Below are 18915 nucleotides of genomic sequence, written 5' to 3' on the forward strand. Positions count from 1 at the left end.
AACCAAAATATACATAATTAGTACATTTCTTCTCTCTAAAGTCCTAAAGACGGTAATTTATTCTTTAATATCACCAGGACATCATCTAACACCATGATAAGATTTGTTCTATTAGTATAATTATTAGCACAATTATTAGTATAATTAAAAGTATATTAGGATTTTTTTTATTAGTATCTCCATTTTTGCTCTGATCCCTTTTTGAAAGTAATACAGAGAATGAAAGCATCTCAGCGTCAGAACAGCAAGTGAAATGGTTTTGCCTACCAATTTACAATAAACCAAAATATCTAAATGTTAGTGGCAAGATTTAGGAATGGATTATCAGTTGTACTGAGCTCATTGGGAAAGCCTGCCAATAATGACCTGATTGAAAAGAATGCAAAGAATCATCTATCTTAATTTTGACCAATGGGAATTTTTTTCTTCTTAAAAGGATCATACCCAGTTAAGGAAGAATAGAATTATAGAACAGTCTCCACCTTTCCAATTCAAATTTAAAGTTCTCACAGGATCTGCTTCTATATATTTGTATTATGGAGCATCTAATGCTATGTGCATTTAGCTGTCTGCTTAAATAACTACTCTTTGGTGGTGAGTGGCACAGGACAGCCTGTAGGCATCTGGTCAGATCACGTCATTTCCATCACTCTGCACGTCTTGGCATGTCCCTCCACAAAAGCAAGCTGAAATGCAGACATCTGCACCTCCTATCAAGAATAAATCTCAAACCAGATGAAACTTTGAGGCATTACTCCCCAATTTTGTTTTTGAATAAACTGAAGTGTTAATGTTGTCTCCAAAATGCTAATTGCACACATCTGTATGGAGCCAGCTGCTGCATAAAGCTGGAAACCCAAGACCTTGTGCTCCTCACAAATTCTGTTCTTACATGTGATCACTAGGGCTGCAGGTCAGATCACAACCATGTCAGCAGTATTCTTTATAGGCTAACAATCCTTCTTCCCTTTCTGAACTAAAGCACAATTGACCGACACTGTGCACAGACAGGGTGCACATTCAAATACAGAAAGAAACGCTGCTGGAAAAGAAAGATCCCCCTCAAGTGGTGTGCACACCTATGGACTCAAGAAAGGCAGAGAAAGGAACACTTCCATGAAAATCCAGATGGTCTAAAGATGTACTGGAGAAAGATGAACTGATAATTAAACTGTTAAGAGGCACTCAAAGAACAAAACATTTTAGGTAGTAGTCAGAGGTATTGATTATTGTGAAGGAAAAAGAACAAGTACAGACTTCTGAAGAAGGTCCAGGGCCAAGGAAAAAAGACTCCTTCAACAAGCAGAAAGTAAATTTGGATGTGTGCAAGTTCCAGAACTGAAGATCAACAGCACAAAAATCTTTCTCCACACTTGATGTTTTATATTGATTAATTCAATGAACAATGAAGTTATTGATACGACTTTAAACAGTTTTATAGTTGCAGAAGCAAAGAAACACATCAAATGTGAGAAATTAGAAATACTTACAGAATGAGGGTAACAAATTTGTCCTGACTAGGGGGAAAGAAGATATCTGTCTTCTTTCAGACCAAGTGTCTAATCTAAATAATTTTAAATAATAATAATTAATAATTTTAAACTAGGATGGTGTATTTTGTTATCACTTCTATAAAATTGCATGAAACTTTTATATCTGGAAGCAGGACACCCTGTTCATAGGATACATTTATACCTTTTTTTTGGATACCTGTTTCCTAAATTACTACCCATGCTGTGCTTGTACTCTGGTCAAAGTGATGACTGAAGTTATCAAAAAATGTTTACTTTCAAATATGAGTTAATCTTCATAAATGATGGGATTTAACATATTCTAATACTTTTCTGTATTTCACTCCTGCTTCACAAAAAATTCAAGGAACAAGTGTCATGCTACTAAACACCAGAATCTCTCCAGCTAAATCAATTCAATAGAGTTTACTTCCAGTCTCTATCTAAAATCTTCAAATAATGTCAGACACACGTAATAGAATTAGCATCTGTGTCTTACTTCAAATCTAAAGAGGTTGCTCTAAGTTTTGCAAGACTAACCAAGATTCATATATTTATTGTTCTGTATCCGAAAACATGCTGGGTCTTTAGGTTAACATGAATAATTTATGGTATCTCTGTCAGCAAAGCTGAAATGATGACTGATTATGATAGCATCTAATTCACATAAATTCAAGCTGTTACGGTATCTATGAATAAATTAGCTATGCATGTAAAACCTAGTATGTTGTGGTTATTAAAAATCTCAATGTAATAAACTTATATTTATAGAAACAACTGTTTGAAAACAGGAAATATGGTACAAAAATATAGATTCTACTATACTGCTCACAAGCCTTGCAATAACATTTCTTATCAACAAGCACAACTACTTTAGGAATACAGACATTTTTAACCCCTTTTTCTCTACAGATTCCTCTATCCATAACTAGCTAAACTTCAGCAGAAAACCTCTTAAACTTAGATATGTTCCAGAGTTTGAAACTCTCACAGAGTTCGCATTAATTCAGAATATAACAAGAGCCGATGCCTTCTGGAGCTGGCAAAAGCTAGTGGCAAGCAAAGATAATTTGATTACGAACAGTGGGATACTAACTGAGCAAACCTGTTGATACACGCTTGGCCAAGTGAACAAAAGGTTGAAACATCATGAAGAATTAAGAGACATAGATGCCATTAGAGTGAATGAGCAACCATGCTGTGACTCAGAACATGGTCCATAAGGTACTGAGTAATTCTAGGAAGTGGCAACACAGCAGAGCCCCATGGCATGCTAATATCAAGCACCAAGTCTGGGATTCGGAAGCAGGACTCTGACTGGGAAGCAGTTTTCACTGACTGTGTATTTTTGCTGTGCAAGTTTTCACATCACAGAGATGAGGGGATCTTATATGATGTCTCAGACCTTCCCAGCTTTACAAATTATGCCACATGTGATTTACAGCTGTTTGCCAACCCAAGATTTAAAGCAGTTTGAAGACTGTGAACTGGCCACCAGTGAGAGAGGCAGCATGACTTTGGAGCTGCAGCCAGGGGTCACTAAGCACCACACCTGTTTTTGCCACTAATGTTGGATCACTTTGTAGTTTCACCACATTTTGTTGTTACTATCTGCTGTCCTGTCTGGATGCCCAAATGCAAAACTGGAAAACTTGTCTTTTTTCATACAAAATGCTCTCTCCCTTAACTGGCCTCAATTCAGCAATAGAATAAAACATCAAATATTAAATCTGTACTATCATCACACACTAGCTTGCATATCAATGAAACTGTACTTGATCAACCATCAGATTTTAAAATTTACTACCATTCTTATTTTTATCCTTCCTATGTTTAAAAGTATCATACACTGAGTTAACTAACTAGTTGTAATATATTTTCAAAATAAATTGACAAATATTCTCGTATCTTGCATGAGAAAACTGGGAGAAAAAAGGCTGAGCAACCTACAGGGACTCAGACAAGACCAGATAATATTTCAGTGCATAACCAGAAATTGAGTGCCTGATCCTTGTTCATACATCACTCCAGCCTACGCTTTTTTTCTTTTTTTTTTTTTTGAGGCTGTGGTACAATTTCAAGGTCTGTCTTCTCAGATCAATAGCTCTAACCATTTGCTGTAAAACTTATTAAAACAAGCTTCTCAGCTTGGGTATCACATATCAGAAATAAAGTATGACAATGACTGGCATTACAGTACTGTAAGAAGAACAAATGTTCATATGCTTGTCAAAATGCTGAGCAGAACTGCCAACAACCACATGGTCTATATATTGGGAATTAAAGTAAGAATGGCAACACAAGCCAGATGCTGTTTTCTATTACACACAAATATTCTTTCAAACGTTGAGTTACCTTTGCTTTTTAAGAAAGGTAAAAAAAAAAAATCCATAATACCGAGGATTTAACAACTGGCTACTGCATTTAGAGCAGACAGCTATTTTCAGCATTACTAATAGCTTTGCTATTATTTGCTCCAAAGAGGCTGCATAAATTACATGCTCTCTACCTTAATTGTGATTTTATTATGCTTCACCAAATTCTTCATCCACAATCTATTTCACACATTTTTTAGGCAGATCAATACATTGATTGTTAATGTGGTGATATTCACCTAATCATGCCACCTAACAAAGTATCTAAAATTCTCCTTAAATTTCTTCCAAAGAAAAGATAAGCCAGCTAATGTAAACAGTAGTTTGCACATTCAGTATTTGTGACAGGAATCTTGCATGACTGGTTGATAGCAGCAAGTTAGAAGGTTTATGTCATCTGATGGCAGCAGTGATGGATGGCCTTGAAGGAATTCTTGTTTGCTGACCAGATCAATCACTGAACAGAATGCAAAAAAGGATGAGGCTTAAACTAAATACCATTTCCATCTCTGTGCAGGATATGAGAGCAAGATATGTAACATAAAGCATCATATGCAGCTACTACAAAACTTTCCAGAGTGTTTTTTACATAAAGCAAATTTCATGGCTTAGTACACTATCAATTTTAGCTGAAGCTGCCCAAAGCTGCAGTAGTAAGCAGCCAGGTTATGTAACAAACCACCTTTGAACATTAAACTCTAGGCAGGAACAACACAACCAACATTCTGTACACAAACAAGCAAGAGATTTCTTCCAAAACATCTGAAAAGAAAGGAACTGAATGGCAGTCACATGAAGCAAGGACTTGTTTTAATTATTTACTGTATTATCATAAGTCTGCTAAGATGAAATAGTGCACTTCCTATTCTGCAAGGCTTGAAGGACTTTATAGGTACATCCATAAATTACAGTTGATTTCAAACCCAAAAGTTAGTAATAAAACTATTTTTAAAGACGTTTTATTAACTTTTTCAAATAGTTGCACTAAGTGGGGAACAACTGACATTGTACTTTTAAGATATATATTATATATATATATAAGATAGATACATATTCAAAATAATGAGCAACTTAAAGAATTTATGAACTTATGGAATCATCAGGGTAAGCATGACTTTATTAAAACAGAAGAAATGAAACATCAATTCTTTTGTAAAAAGTATATGGAAGTGTAGTAAGTGGGATTACTTCATCCCCACAGACATTGAAATCACTGCACATAAGAAGAGAAAATTGGGATTTGTACCAGCTCATTAAATCTCTGTCTTTTGCCTAGAGAATGTCCACCAGAAGCAAATCTATGTACTTGGTTTCTGTTTACTACAGGACATATCCTGTTTGTTTTGTCACTTTACTTGCAAACTTACAGAAAGACAAACAAAAATAAAATCCTTCTTTGACTTTACATATTATTCAACCCATCTTTTCTTGCAGGGCTTCTAAGGCCCAATATTTCTTTTGTTAATTCAACTCCTAGGTGTTCTACTGGCTACAAAGCTGAGTTGTGCTGCTTACATAAAAATGGATGGTGTCAGTAGGAGAGAAATGTTGTCCAAAGTCTGACAATTGCCCAAGTTTAAAACTCTATTAAATCATTCCATATTGAACTAATAAAAATTCAGCTGTACCTCTCTTTCTTTACAATATGGACATAATTATACCAGCTGAGCACTCCACTTGTTCTAGCTTTTTACCATTTGTTTGGTCATGATTTTCTCCCCCAGTTATTGGAATATATATTTCTTTTTGCCCTGAACCAAGGGGCCCTGAAATAGTTATAAATCTCTCACAAATTTTCAGAAAGCCCTCATGAGCCAGTATTTTTCATATGTTTGGTAAATTTATGTCTCATTTCTTCAGATTTTTCACTGTCTTCATTCAGGATTTTTAGAGTTTGTTCTGTCTTCAAAGGAATGTCAGTATTTAAAACATCCAAGAAATAATGATCTCATTAGCTTAATTACTTCTTATTGACTTGATAAGTCACTGTGCTTTAATGCAAAATATGTCACTAAAATTAATGACTGCAATCAGGCATTCCCTTTACATTAAGTCTTCAAGGAAAATTTGTGCAACTTACAGCAACTCAGTGGAAAAGTCTTTTCCCAATGGTACAAAAATCTGAAGGGTCAGAAATTGCTGGATCAGTCCTACTAGAAATAGGGAAAAAAAAATTAAATATATATGCTGTGTGCATGCAGATGCATGTTTCACTATAAAGCATTTCAATTTTGTGGCTCCTGCAACACTATTTCCCAAGGTTCACACAACATGCGAACACAAGAAAAACCCGAAGAAAACCAATTTAAACTGCAATAAAAATGTTGTTTTAAAAGTCCCATCTGTGGCTTTGGTGGAATTCTCATGAAAACAAAAGGAACTTTTTTTTTCAACTTACGACTCTCGTGTTCCAAGAGCATGTAGACAACAAATATCCCATAAGAATTATAAAATGAAGTAATATTTCCCTATCAAGATTATCTTATAGTCATATGAAACTCGCACTCCTGTTTGTGACAATGTACACCTTGTTAAACAACTTCAAAAAACCCTTGGGTAAGAATGTAATCAGATCATGACAACACTGCTCAGTGGAGCCTTCTGATTTTAAGAGTAACAGCAAATGAGCTTGACTGAGGGAACCAACAAAAAAATTCAGGTAGCTCCCTATCAAGGGAAAACAGTACAAAACTGTCTGGATTGAACCATATGTTGTTTTCTTAGTTATTCCATCAGGGAGGGTACAGGCTGCTCTTCATTGACTTAACAAGACTCAACACCAACACTGGCTCTTCTTCTAAAGAATGACAATTCGAAACTTTCTGCCAGTGTGCTCGTTTGATACAACAAAGTAAAAATAATTTGAAAAGTAAAATGAGAAAGGGGACAGGAACCTACTTCACATTCTGTAATGACAGCAGAATTATTGACTTTAGTAAGCACTGAATGGACTCACAAGTTGTTTATCAGACATTGGTCTGTAGCAGGATCAGGTACAGAACTGAATCTGGTGGCACCAGGACAACATGTATAAATAAGGATCTTCCCTACAGCATTTATTTTAATATGGCATTTCTATACCTTTTACTTATTTGTAAGTGACCTGCTCAAAGTTAATGAAAAACCCCCAGTTTTCTAATGCTGAATTACCCCTGAACCAAGGGAGAATACTGTAAGTTATACATTCCAGTATAAGACTGAGGTAATAATCAGAAAAACATCACAAACATTTAATTCTTTGATACTTACAAGTTTGTCTAGTTTCCTTTGGTAGCTGCATTTTGTTGACCTGACTGCTTCCTTCAAGTACAAAAACAAAGCCTTTTAGTTCTTTGTCATATTCCTACGAAAAGGAACAACAAACATAAGCATCCTGAGAGAATTCTCTTCTTGACAACCAACCATGCTACCAACATGCAAAGCTATTTCTTTTAAAAATTAGAAATGGCAGATGGCACTGCAAGTATGAAAGTAGTTCAAATTTGATAGCAATAATATAATCCATGTAAGTATATCCTTTACTTGCATGTTTTATGAACAAATAATGCTGACAAACAGGACTCACGACTCAATGTGAGTTACCAGAATAGCAAAATTACTTAGTAAATATTTAAACTATAAAATTACACTGTGACCAACCTAGTCTGCAAGCAGGCATAAAGAACTAATTTAAGTAGTCATTTAGTCTGTCATAATGACAGAACTGCAAGTGACAACTCCACTGTCAGGTCAAAGCCCTCATTACCTTCTAATTTTAAGCTTCATTCACATTTTTCTGGTTTATACTCTAGGTTTTATAAGTTTCTTTAAAAACTTACTTTCCATATAGCTGATGGATTGCCAAAAATCTTCCATTTTGCTCCTGGGTTTTTGCCTTGAGCACTGAATATTTCAACAAACCGGCCACCCTATAATAAAATGGTTTAAGGATATATCATCCAACCAAATGTTCAGCACTAAATTATCAATCGTCAAGATGAGGACATAAGAATCCCTCTCCACATCATGCTGTTACCACAGTCCATATTACTGATCAGTCTGACAGCAGAATATCAGTAACAGCTTCTACACTACTATAATATAGCAATCCATGAAGTCAATACTTGTCTTTATTAGAGGATCAAAAAATAAAGTTGAAGGAATACCATGGAATATTTTGAATTATTTTATCTATAATGTCATTCTCTAAAAAGCAACATTATTGTAAATATTCTAAAACCATGCAGGAGATTAGCAATTTATATTTGGATATGATTTATTTTTACAACTCACCAAGAAAAGTGAGTTTTAAAAAATACTGCTAAAAAATAAAATCTGTTTCAGATTGGGTGTTTTATCTGATTTCCTATGGAAATGAAGTTTACATCATTTGTCTACATTTGTGAATGGCTCTGCCCACACAGGTGAGTATATCAAAGACATTTCCCGGTAACTTTTTACTAGTGATCAAATTCCAGCCTAATTTGACCAAACAAAAATTTACTATCTTTTCTGGGCCAACTTAAGTGGCCTGGTTGTAGACCTGTTCCAATCAGTATCACCATAAGAAGGTAAGGGCTGTATTCATGCTGCAGCCTTCATGAGGCATCACAAAATTGATATTGGAAAAAGATTATTATAAATGCCCCTGTCAGGTGAAAACCCCTGACACAGAGCATGGGCTCTATTAGACATCAAGGAATCTAACCACAGGCTCTTGAGAGGTTGGCTTTATTACCTCTGCTTAGGGAATTATTTGCTTCAATATTTTTCTCATTTGATGTCACATTTTTTTTTGTGACATCTGATATGCTCAGCCTACAGTTTGCTAAGCATTTTTCAGTAGCCTGGTTGACCTAATCAATCATTACAGCTCTGCCGCTCCCTTCTCATTTCTACTTGCCTGCACTCCCTAATTCTCTTTATGCTCAGCTGCCCAAGCAATTGTACACAAGTCAGAATAAGCAAGAGGGGCAAGGAGTCTTGCCAGCAAAAGAAATGCTCTTCAAATTATTTTTTTAGAGAACATCAACTCTGCATTGTATATGAATTAGGTATTTTCCTCTGCCCACACACACCTGAGATCTCCAGCCACACAGCAGATCCCAGTGACTGGACTTACTAAGTTCTAAGGGGATTAAAAATGGCATTCCATAAACTGCACTTAAAATAATTTTTGAATTTATAATGGATAATTTTTTAAAAATACAGTACAATATCAATTTCTAAGTTATCTGATTTATGTAAGGACTACCAAGATCAAGCTCTTGAAAAGTCAAAAAAGATTCTTAACTGCCAAGCTGTATGTGCTTGCAGCAAATCTTGAACAATCCTTCCATCTTTGCAAATGCATTTTGTTAATAATGCAGCCCTTGAGCAGGCCCTGATTTGAGGTTAAACTGAAGAGGACATGGAAGGACATGACATGAGAAAATGTCAAACAAACACTAATGTGAGAAGCTGACAAAAGTCACTTAGTGCCGTGGGGGATGGTTGGATCTCATGGGGAGGGGCATGGAGAAGTTAGGGAAGAAACTGCCAAATGCCACAATCAGCTGGAGGGGAGTATGGGGCACATTTTGGGGAGCAAAATACTGCAAAGCCAACAGCACCCAGGCATCGGCAACACCATGCAAAGCTGAGAAAGCCTAGGTAACAGCATCAGAAGTACCCACTTTGGGTACAGAAGTAGCACATCTGGGACCAGCAGGGAAAAAGTAATCAGGGATGGGTTGTTCTCTTGGCATGGGACTAGTTCAGAGAAAGGGAGGCAAAGTGGTGAAAGGAAGGCCAGGAAACAGAAAAAAGGGATAAAATAAGGATTACAAGTGATAAGTGTGACTAGTGTTGTCACAACCTCGTGCTGGACCAAGAAAATAAACCAACCCCCTTTTCTGACTGTACCTCAAGAGCTGGGACTGCTTCCATGACCAGCTGGAAGCAGAGGCTGTGCCTTCTCTGGCCTATAAGAGTAAAGACATTGGCAAAAACATGTTGGTGCCTATTCTAGACCTGACAGCATCAGCAGCTATCCACTATTTCATGAAATTTCTATATAAATACTGAATAATGAAACACTCCAAAACATTTCTGCAGCTGGACTTTTTGCCTCCCAGAATAAGCTATTTTAATTGAGCTTTCTCAGAGGTGAAATGAAAATGGGTAAAAAATAAAATTATTTCTGTTTTACCTGATAATGATTTTTGAACATTTTTCCACGTTTCACAGGCAGAAAATAATTTTAGCTTCTCAACCAGTAAAGACACTTACAAACTATGCTACAAAACAAACAAACAAACAATGTTAGGACAACAAATACAGGATTTGACATGAAAACAATCCTAAAATGAAACTCCAACCATATTTTAAAAGATATGAATACTATTATGAAGTATTTTTCTGAGTATAAATGTATATCAACTGCATCAGAGGGCTAACACAAAAGAATTAAGACCAAAATAATATTAATATTGACACTGTCTCGGAAAATATTCTCTTTATTCATCAAGTATATAGAATGGCTGCAATAGAGACCTCTCCATCTAGAAATATTTGGCAGAGACTTCTGAGACAAGTTATCTTCCTTCACTCTCAACATTCTTCTTCGAGGGTTATTAGTGTAAGACTCAAACCAAGCACTTCAGTTATTTGAGGGCTGTTAAAGTGACTGTGAATTAAGAGATGTCTGCAGTTAGAGAATCAGAACAGTCAAAAGTGAAGAGACTGATACTGGAAGCCTCCCACATTCCCCTTTGATCGTGCTGAGTGTCTGCAGGCTCAGCTGAAGTCAACAGAAAGTGAAGAGACCCTGAACATAAAAGGGAGTTGTCAATCTCCAGAGACAGAATCAGTCACAAGAGACAACACACACCTTCACTGAAAACTGAAAGTGCTCCTCAGCCCACAGAAAAATCCTTTCACAAGACTGTGCCTCACTTTTATTTGATATACTTTCTTCCTGTTCGTTGCTCCAGTTCAGGCACAGATGACTTAAGAATTAATTTTTTTTTTAATTACGGGTATTTTTTTGAGACTGAAACCAGCTTCTTAACAGACAGAAATAATATGCTGACCAGGAGACTGTAAGTATAGCTTCTCTAATGAACAGTTTAGTTCTCACAATCAGAAAGTGACAAACTTCAAGGGAAATTTATAAAAATATATATGCCTGCAAATGAACTAGAAATTCAGTGACAATATATATGAGTTCATAAAGAATGTACTCATTTAAGGTATTAGAGCAGCATTTGATTTGAAAGAGTAAATAATAATTCATTTATGAAAACATGATGAAATCTATTGATGTTTATCCACAACTATTTTAATCAGCAACAATTAAGTCTGAAAGTTGTCTGTAAATAAAATAAAAATGTAAAAATAATCAGATACTATAAATTTATCCCATTCTGCTGCCAGAAATATTACTTTATTTTAAACTTTTTGATTCTAAGGAAAATTAAATTTAGCAACCACAGTATTTGTAACAGGCCCATCAAAACCCATAATTAGTATTTTGATCGTATTAAAGCAATACTGTCTCTGTACATCTAACTCACCCATTTCATTACTCTGCATTTTAGACCAGTTTCTATACAATTTTTTCACTTGTTTAGTTGGCATAATTTGTTTGTTTGGTTTTTTATATTACTACATTAACAGTTATATTGAACTACTCAACTATGAACTAGATATTTTAGAAATACCTTTTAAAGAAAGCACTTCTAAAGCAAGTGCTTTATTTCTTCCTTCTCTCTATATATTCTCTTTATATACAGAGCAATTATTTCTGAAATCACTGTTCACTTTTCTGTATGCAGCTGTCACTTTTCTAATCTTTGCTATTATCTACAACCCTTAAGCAAGCCAGAACTACTCAAAATTGCATGATTCCTGTCTGAGTGAGAAGTAGTGGCACCATGAAACTCATCTCAGAGTGACCTACTGTTTTAATTCCCTTTACCAGAGCAAAATGTGAAGGACCTGTACTAAAACAGAGGTAGAAGCCAAGCCCTCCTTCGGGACATATTTACAACAGGTGTATCACTAACTCACGTGGTGGGGCACTTGTCATTCTGGGATTAAGGATTTTGCCATCGCCCATTTTTAATTTATAATTAATTTTAAACAAAGGAGATGCAAAGGAATACACTGCTTTTTCCTTAGGGCAAAGCACTTGAAATTATTTTTGCTTTAAAAATCAGTCCCACGTTTTCCAGGCATCATGCACCTGGCACGGCCCTCACATACTCTGAACTTCTGTTACGCGTTATAACATCTGAGGGGAAAATATCAGGACTAAACAAGTGTGAAAAATCCTGATTTAAGAGTCACTGTATAAAAAGTTTTATTTGAGACTGAAAAGAATAACTCACCTCTTTCAAGGACTAATACTAATATTCCGGTGAAAAGTCTGTTTAATTATATTTTATATTTTGGAACAAACATTTAGGGTGCAGTACGTAGAGGTCAAGTTTCATCTTCAATACCACACCATCTTTAAGGAGGGAACAGCTACTTAGCAAGTGGACAGCTACAGCATTTGCAGACACTGCTGAAGACAGATTTGTACTTGAGACATAGAAACTAATACCTCGTTTTCTTTACTGTTTTCTCATACAGTACAAGTGGCTTCCATAAGAGGCAGTCCACTACTGGCAAATCCCACAGATTTTTGAAGGAAGATGAAAACAGCTCTGGAAGCCATCTTGATATATTAACTTGGGTTCAACACAGTGCTAACATGCTTTGCCTCTCAGTAGTGCTTATTAGCTTTGGCTTGACATCACTCATTTATCTCCACGCTGCATTGTGTGGAAGTAGTTCTCACTTGGCTCTGAGCACGGAAAGAACACACGTGCACTGGTAAAACTCCATGAAGGCACACACCTATATCATGCAAAAAGCTTGTGCTACTAATTAATCCTTAAGTTCAAGTAGAGGAAACATACATCTGAACTGAAAAGCTCTCATTCAAATGCTATGCTTAAGACAGAAAAGATGACCAAATAATTAAAGACTTTCATATTGTATCACAATACAGAGAGATATACACATGGAGAGGGTAGAGATATATATGAAGAGATAATATCTAGGAAGTATGTGGTAGAAAAGAGAAATACAAAACCCGGGGGATGATGAACACTTACTGAGTGACTTGAAAGATCATATCATCACCAGAAATCTCCAAACTTCATATTGTCAAATAAAGTTTACTCTTACAATATGGCTTAAAATTTTTCACCAACGAAGTTGTGTTTTAAACTGATACACATATGGGCAAGCCAGGTTATTTGCTAATTTGCAGAACAGATTTTACACAGACTCAGAAAATTGATGACTGTTGTAGCTATCAAATTCATAACCAGATGGCTCTTCCTAACTTCAGTGAAAGGTAAACTAGACCCAAAGTTTGTAAGCATTTGTGTTTGGACAACTCATTCATACTACAAAGCTGATTACTGTAAACACTTCAGTGAAATGTCAGTTTGTTTTTCACAAAGGCAAAAATACTGCAAGTGACATTGCAATACATTTTTGCTCATATAACTTCTCAATTTCCATTAAAATACTAAAAATGAAGACTGGAAATTACCTTTGCTATTAAGAGTGGTAGCTACAAAAGACATTAAGTGAATGATGTATTTGTCATTTAATTACTGAGATATTACTTTCATTATGCATCAAGTAGCATTGTCTTCAATTATAGTAACCTATGATTAAAAACAAAAGTGAAAATGGTCTGGAAATTTGGTAGTTGCAATATTTTTCCTCTTTTCATCTTTCCTCTTCCCAATCTCTCCAGAAATTCTAAAAACCAAGAGTACTTAAAATCCAGAAGGACTATTTGAGAAAAAACAAGAGCAACTTAGAATGCAAGTCCTCAATTTTTTGCATTGTCAAATAAATAGATATTTTATGACATCTTTACAGAATGCCATAAACTAGCAGTTCTCTCATTTTTCAGTCACAGATCTAACTTATCTTTTATTGCCCTGAACCATGTATTTTAGTACCTCTGTCCAATTGGAAATACAGGCTTAAAGTGTCAGTCAATGACAAACAATCAAGAATGTAATTTATAAAGTTAAGCAACAATGAAGGATATTTATCTTTGAAGAATAGATTCCTACCAGTATTTACCTTGTGATGTCTTCACTTGTGCAGTGACTTTGATCTTTAGTTTCACAGTGTTTCCTACATTGAAAATAAAGTTGCAGCAGTCCAAAATGCCCCCTATCACATCCATTCACACAAGCCACTTAGGACTCTGCAAAAACGCCTCCATTCTATAACAGCTTCTTATGTATATTTCACACTAGAATGTTTACATGCAAGTGAATAATAGTTGGTGTTTATGTAGTACTGCAATTCCAACAATTGGTCCCTAGAAAGTTACAAGCAAAAGAGTATTTCACAAACAGCAAATGCAAACAGATCTTCATCCTTCCTTAAGCTAATTAAGACTAAGCACTGCTCTAATTCCAGGAGAGACAAGGATGGACAGACTTACACAGACCTAAAACCCTTCATGGACATGGTTAGTCCCTTGACTTAAACGGACTATTTACATAAGTATAGGAATACAAGTTTCTGGTCAATATCCCAGAGTTGAAAAAGCTGTGTTTATTTAAGTTTTTCTATTCCAGAGTCAAAACTGTGAAGCAAAATAAAGTGAATTTGCACTTACTACTAATTTGCATTGAAAAATGACATGGATACACTATTTTTGGCAGGGCACACAGGCTTAGACCCAAGACTGCTAATACATATAACTCACCATCACGGGCCCAAAGCCAGCACTGATTTATGGTGGCTGGGACACACCGGGAAAAGCACTTCATCACTGATGAAGGGTTTTAGTATCTCCCAGACAAATGAATCCCATATATTGAATATTTAAAGCTGAGTTGGTAACACCGCTATATATTTTCTCAAAACACAAGTTAGCATAATAAATGAGCGGGAAGACCATTAATAAGGTGTAGCAGGAGTACTGGCGCTCCTAGGCGCGAAGCTGCGCAGCCTTTACACACAACACGAAAATTAAATAAAACAAATTAAAAATCGAGATTTTCACTTTTACAAAAATTCGGGCGCAAAACGCTTTGGCGCTAGTTAAGACCCACGACCCGCAGCCCCGCGGACCCGCGTCCCACCTCCTCCCGCCCCTCCGCCGGGGATACGAGGTCGAGGCTGGGGCTCGGAGGTCGGGGGTCGGGGCCGGAATCGGAACCAGGGGTCGGGGCCTGGGTCGGAACCAGGGGTCGGGGCCTGGGCTCTCCCCATGGGGCCGGGGCCGCTCGTCCCGGGGAGATGCGGCCCCGCCGGGTCTCACCTGGCCGAGGGCGGCGGGGCCGTTGAACATGGCGGCGCGGGCGGGGCGGTCACTCGGGGCCGGGCTCTCTTGGCCGGTACCTGCTCGGGTTCCACCGGCGGCGGCTTTTCGGGGGACGCGGGGGAGTCTCACAGGCTCGGGTTCAGGCACAGGCTGCGGTGCCCGCGGGTCCCTGCCCCGCACCAAGTGACGGACACCCGGCCGAGGCTGTCACAGAGCCCGCACGGGTGTCCCGAGGCTGGCTGTGTGAAGTGACGCTGTGTGTCACCCACGGACTGTCTCAACTCAGTCAACAAATCTTGCTTACATCAAAACTCGTGAAATACATTCGCCATTTGCTCTTTAAGCCTTAATTTTTTTATTATTTTTTTTTCCACCTTCAGGAAGATGAGGGATGAGCTAGAGCAGCCACATCAAAGTCCTTGGTTTTTAGGGAATTAGAATGGCCTTGCGGGTCTGGCGTTTTTCTCCGAGAGAAGGAAAGGAGAAGGACAGCCCCATTAGTTTTAACACCACTGGCAAGAACAAGCAAACACCTCCTGATGGCTTCAAAAACCTCTGGGAAGAAGGTTATGGGGGAACCAATTTGATCCTGGGCTTTATAATGAGATATTAGTCAAAGGAGATCTTCCCTTGAAGTGACTGCTTTTTTGATCACAGCGTTTCTTCATGAAACTTTGTAGCCTTTTTACAGAAAAGTAGTGGAATTTTCTTCCTCGAAGTGTGTCTTAATGTTTCTACAAAGAACAATTATTAAGACCCTTGTAACCCATCACGGTGTGATGAAATACAGGAACTGAAAGGGCCGAGCCACCAATGGGACCCTGCTGTGCTCAGGCCACATCACACTGCTCACCTTCCTCGCTTTTCCCCCTGAAAGGTACTGTCCTGGTTTTGCCAAGGAAGGGAATGAGTTAAATCAATTATAAGATGTATTTAGCTTTCTCATTTTACCTTGGGATTTTCTAAGAAATCACATCCAGTGTAGTTTTATCATACACTGGATTACACTGAGTAGAGTTCTTGGGTCCTGGAGATAAGGAAAACAATAATACTAAAACAGAGCTACGGGTTATTAAATAAAAACAGTTAATAGAGCAAGGACAAAAGAGAGATGATGATAGCAAGAGAAAGCTTAAAAAGCTATAGTGGAATTCTGTAGCCAACAGAAACTACATAGTTCATTACATACAGTTTAACCTGAAGTCATCTTGAAATTCATTACACTCAATGCTGTATCTGAAAAGCCTGAATCATTTGTGACAGGAGTTATGCTAAGGCTCGAGTAGTTTGGAAATTCCAGTTAAAAGTTGAGACTCAGGCTGAAGAGCCTAAAATTATAAAGGTACATGAAGCAGCCAGCTGTGAGTGTAACATATGTCAGCAGCTACTTGCCTGCTTGGGGCAAAGCTGGGCTGCCCAAGCCCCCTTTGCCAGCTGCCACGGGAAACTGGTTTTAGACATATGCTGAGGGGGATTTTTTTCCCCCTGTTTCTTCCAGTTTTACTGAAAAAAATCCATATCATGTGACTAAAAAATAGCAGGTAATATATTACTAGCAAGGAACTTGGTGTCATTAAATTGGGTCCATCCACAGCCTGAGCACATTGTACTTCCAAGGTCTGTTTTGGAATTATGGCAATGTGGGAAACACTGTAAAAATAATATAATGAGACAATCAAGACATTTGTTATAATGACTTCTTTAAGATTATATCTGTATATCAGCTGCTGTTAGTACCTGAGCTGCTGGGTTATGTACTTTTCTTTGGTTAAATATTTGAGGCTGCTCTGCAGTGAGTGTTCAGCAAGTGTATGGGTAATAATTTGGGGAAAACTGTGAGAACTCACATTTATTTTCACCCCTTACATGTTACAATGTCTTTCAGTGAAGAGGCTTTTACTGTGTCTTGGACTAGGAAAATGGAACATATGGACATCCCTTCTTGTTGTAAATGCTTTAGGCGTAAGGTGTGGTTAGGTCCCCTGTCTTAAATTAAAATACTGGGAAGTTAGTAGCATCATGCTGGGAACTGAATTGATTTAATTTAGGAGAGTATTCAATGTGCACTAGATATCTGATGTGTGATATTAAACCCAGCCATTTTTAAAGGACCCCCACTGACATAGCTTGGGTTTGTATCCATAGGAGTGGTTCTGTAATTTCCTTCATCCTTTCCTGACTTTGCCTCTTTTTGTACTATTGCTCACACTTGGAGCAGCCTGCCAGTTGATATATGGGAAGGGGCCTCCCTTCCCTCTGTGTAAAGCTCCATTTCAGCTCTAATGACCATTTGCCAGTCTGTTCTGTGCCATATTGTTCTGAATGAGTTTTGTTTGTGCTTTTTTAGACTGACAGTTCATGTAGTCTGGAGATCTTTTGTCTTTCTAGTTCACACTGTATTTTGTAAAATGCCATGTTATGTCTTGAGATCTATATAAATTATAAATACTAGTTAAGCTAAGAGAAGACACCCAGGCATCCTATGAAATGTTCTGTAGTCCCTTCCTGCAATTCTTGACGTGCAGGGAGGGGAGACATGATGTTATTGCTGCTTGCTTAGTCTTCACTTGGTAACAGCTGCCATGGAGCTGAGGCATTGCTCCAGTGCCAGGCCAGCCTCCATACCCTTTGCACATTACTCCTCAGCCTTCCTAAGTTTGTTTGCCTAGATTTCATCATGCAGAGTAATTTAACTGCATGGTCACCATTGTATCCATTACTCTTTGTGGATGTCTGAACAATTTCCAGTAGAATGGTTCCTCCTTCAGCCATGTACACTCTGAATTTTGTCTCATTTTCATTTGTACCTTGGGCTTCTGATGTAAATGCTGTTCAAAAAAAAAAAAAAGTGAAATTCATTAGTTATTCTGACTGTCTCTTTGATATCCTAGAACAAAATAATTTCTGTGAGAGATGAATATAATCTCTTCACCAGCTTAAGGCTTTTCTTTTAAGGATGGAATAATACCTTTGATTCAGAAAACACAGCAATTTGGAGAAGGCAGTTCTTGGGTAAATATGCTAAACTTGAGAATAGGTTCACAACCTATTTTCCTAAGCTCCATCAACAGAGATTCTGTAAAAATCCTTATTTGAGGATTGTAGATAGTTACAACAAAACACAGTTGGGCCAATTTCTGTGGTGTGTACTTCCAAGATTGGACTTTCACTAAGTTTCCTTTCACTGATATGCAGTCCTGATAAAAGGGGACTCCAGGGAGGGCCGTGGTCAAAGGAACTGTTAAGGGGATGGACACAGCTGCAGCAGGGATGGGAAAGCTGTGGGGACATTCCTTCTGCACCTGTCTGTTCTTTACACCACAGTGGACAGTGGACAGCTGAGAGCAAAGACAACCCTCTATCACTAATTCTGTTCACAGAGCATGAAAAAAATCATAGTCTTTCCATAAAATAAATGTATTGCACCATTCCAGAAAGCATTGAGTCCTCAGAGAGTAATACTCAAAACTGGAAAATTGACTGCTTATGTCCTGTCAGGCTTTACAGGAATCCAACCATGTGACCAGTTGGCCACATTTCAGTTCAGAGCAGGCATTCAAACCCTTGAAATCATGAAGATAAGTATTTAATGAGGATGCCTAACTAGTTATCCAGCATTCATGGATATAGAAAGATAACCAGCACAGAGCTAAAAAGAGTATTAATTTGTGCCCCTTTTTTCACTGTGTTTGGTTTAATTTGGGGCAACTGG

The 18915-nt window shown here is 37.5% G+C and overlaps 1 protein-coding gene across 3 annotated transcripts in view; it reads right to left on the bottom strand.

Annotated features, from left to right (window-relative positions):
• CUNH3orf67 (chromosome unknown C3orf67 homolog) overlaps positions 1–15388 on the bottom strand; it is a 72279-nt gene extending 56891 nt beyond the window's left edge. For all 3 annotated transcript variants that reach the window (XR_001875742.1, XM_017820503.1, XM_017820502.1), the window contains exons 1-6: positions 15201–15388; positions 14006–14249; positions 10056–10143; positions 7705–7794; positions 7136–7229; positions 5967–6039 (exon numbers count right to left, since the gene is read on the bottom strand). Coding sequence is in view for 2 of the 3 variants with exons in the window: in XM_017820503.1 (XP_017675992.1) it covers positions 5967–6039; positions 7136–7229; positions 7705–7794; positions 10056–10076 (278 nt within the window). In the remaining variant the exon portion in view is untranslated. The remainder of the gene's footprint in view (positions 1–5966; positions 6040–7135; positions 7230–7704; positions 7795–10055; positions 10144–14005; positions 14250–15200) is intronic.
• Between the last annotated feature and the right edge of the window lie 3527 nt (positions 15389–18915).

The sequence above is a fragment of the Lepidothrix coronata genome, unplaced genomic scaffold (assembly GCF_001604755.1).
Source record: "Lepidothrix coronata isolate B3197 unplaced genomic scaffold, Lepidothrix_coronata-1.0 Scaffold84, whole genome shotgun sequence".
NCBI lineage: Eukaryota > Metazoa > Chordata > Aves > Passeriformes > Pipridae > Lepidothrix > Lepidothrix coronata.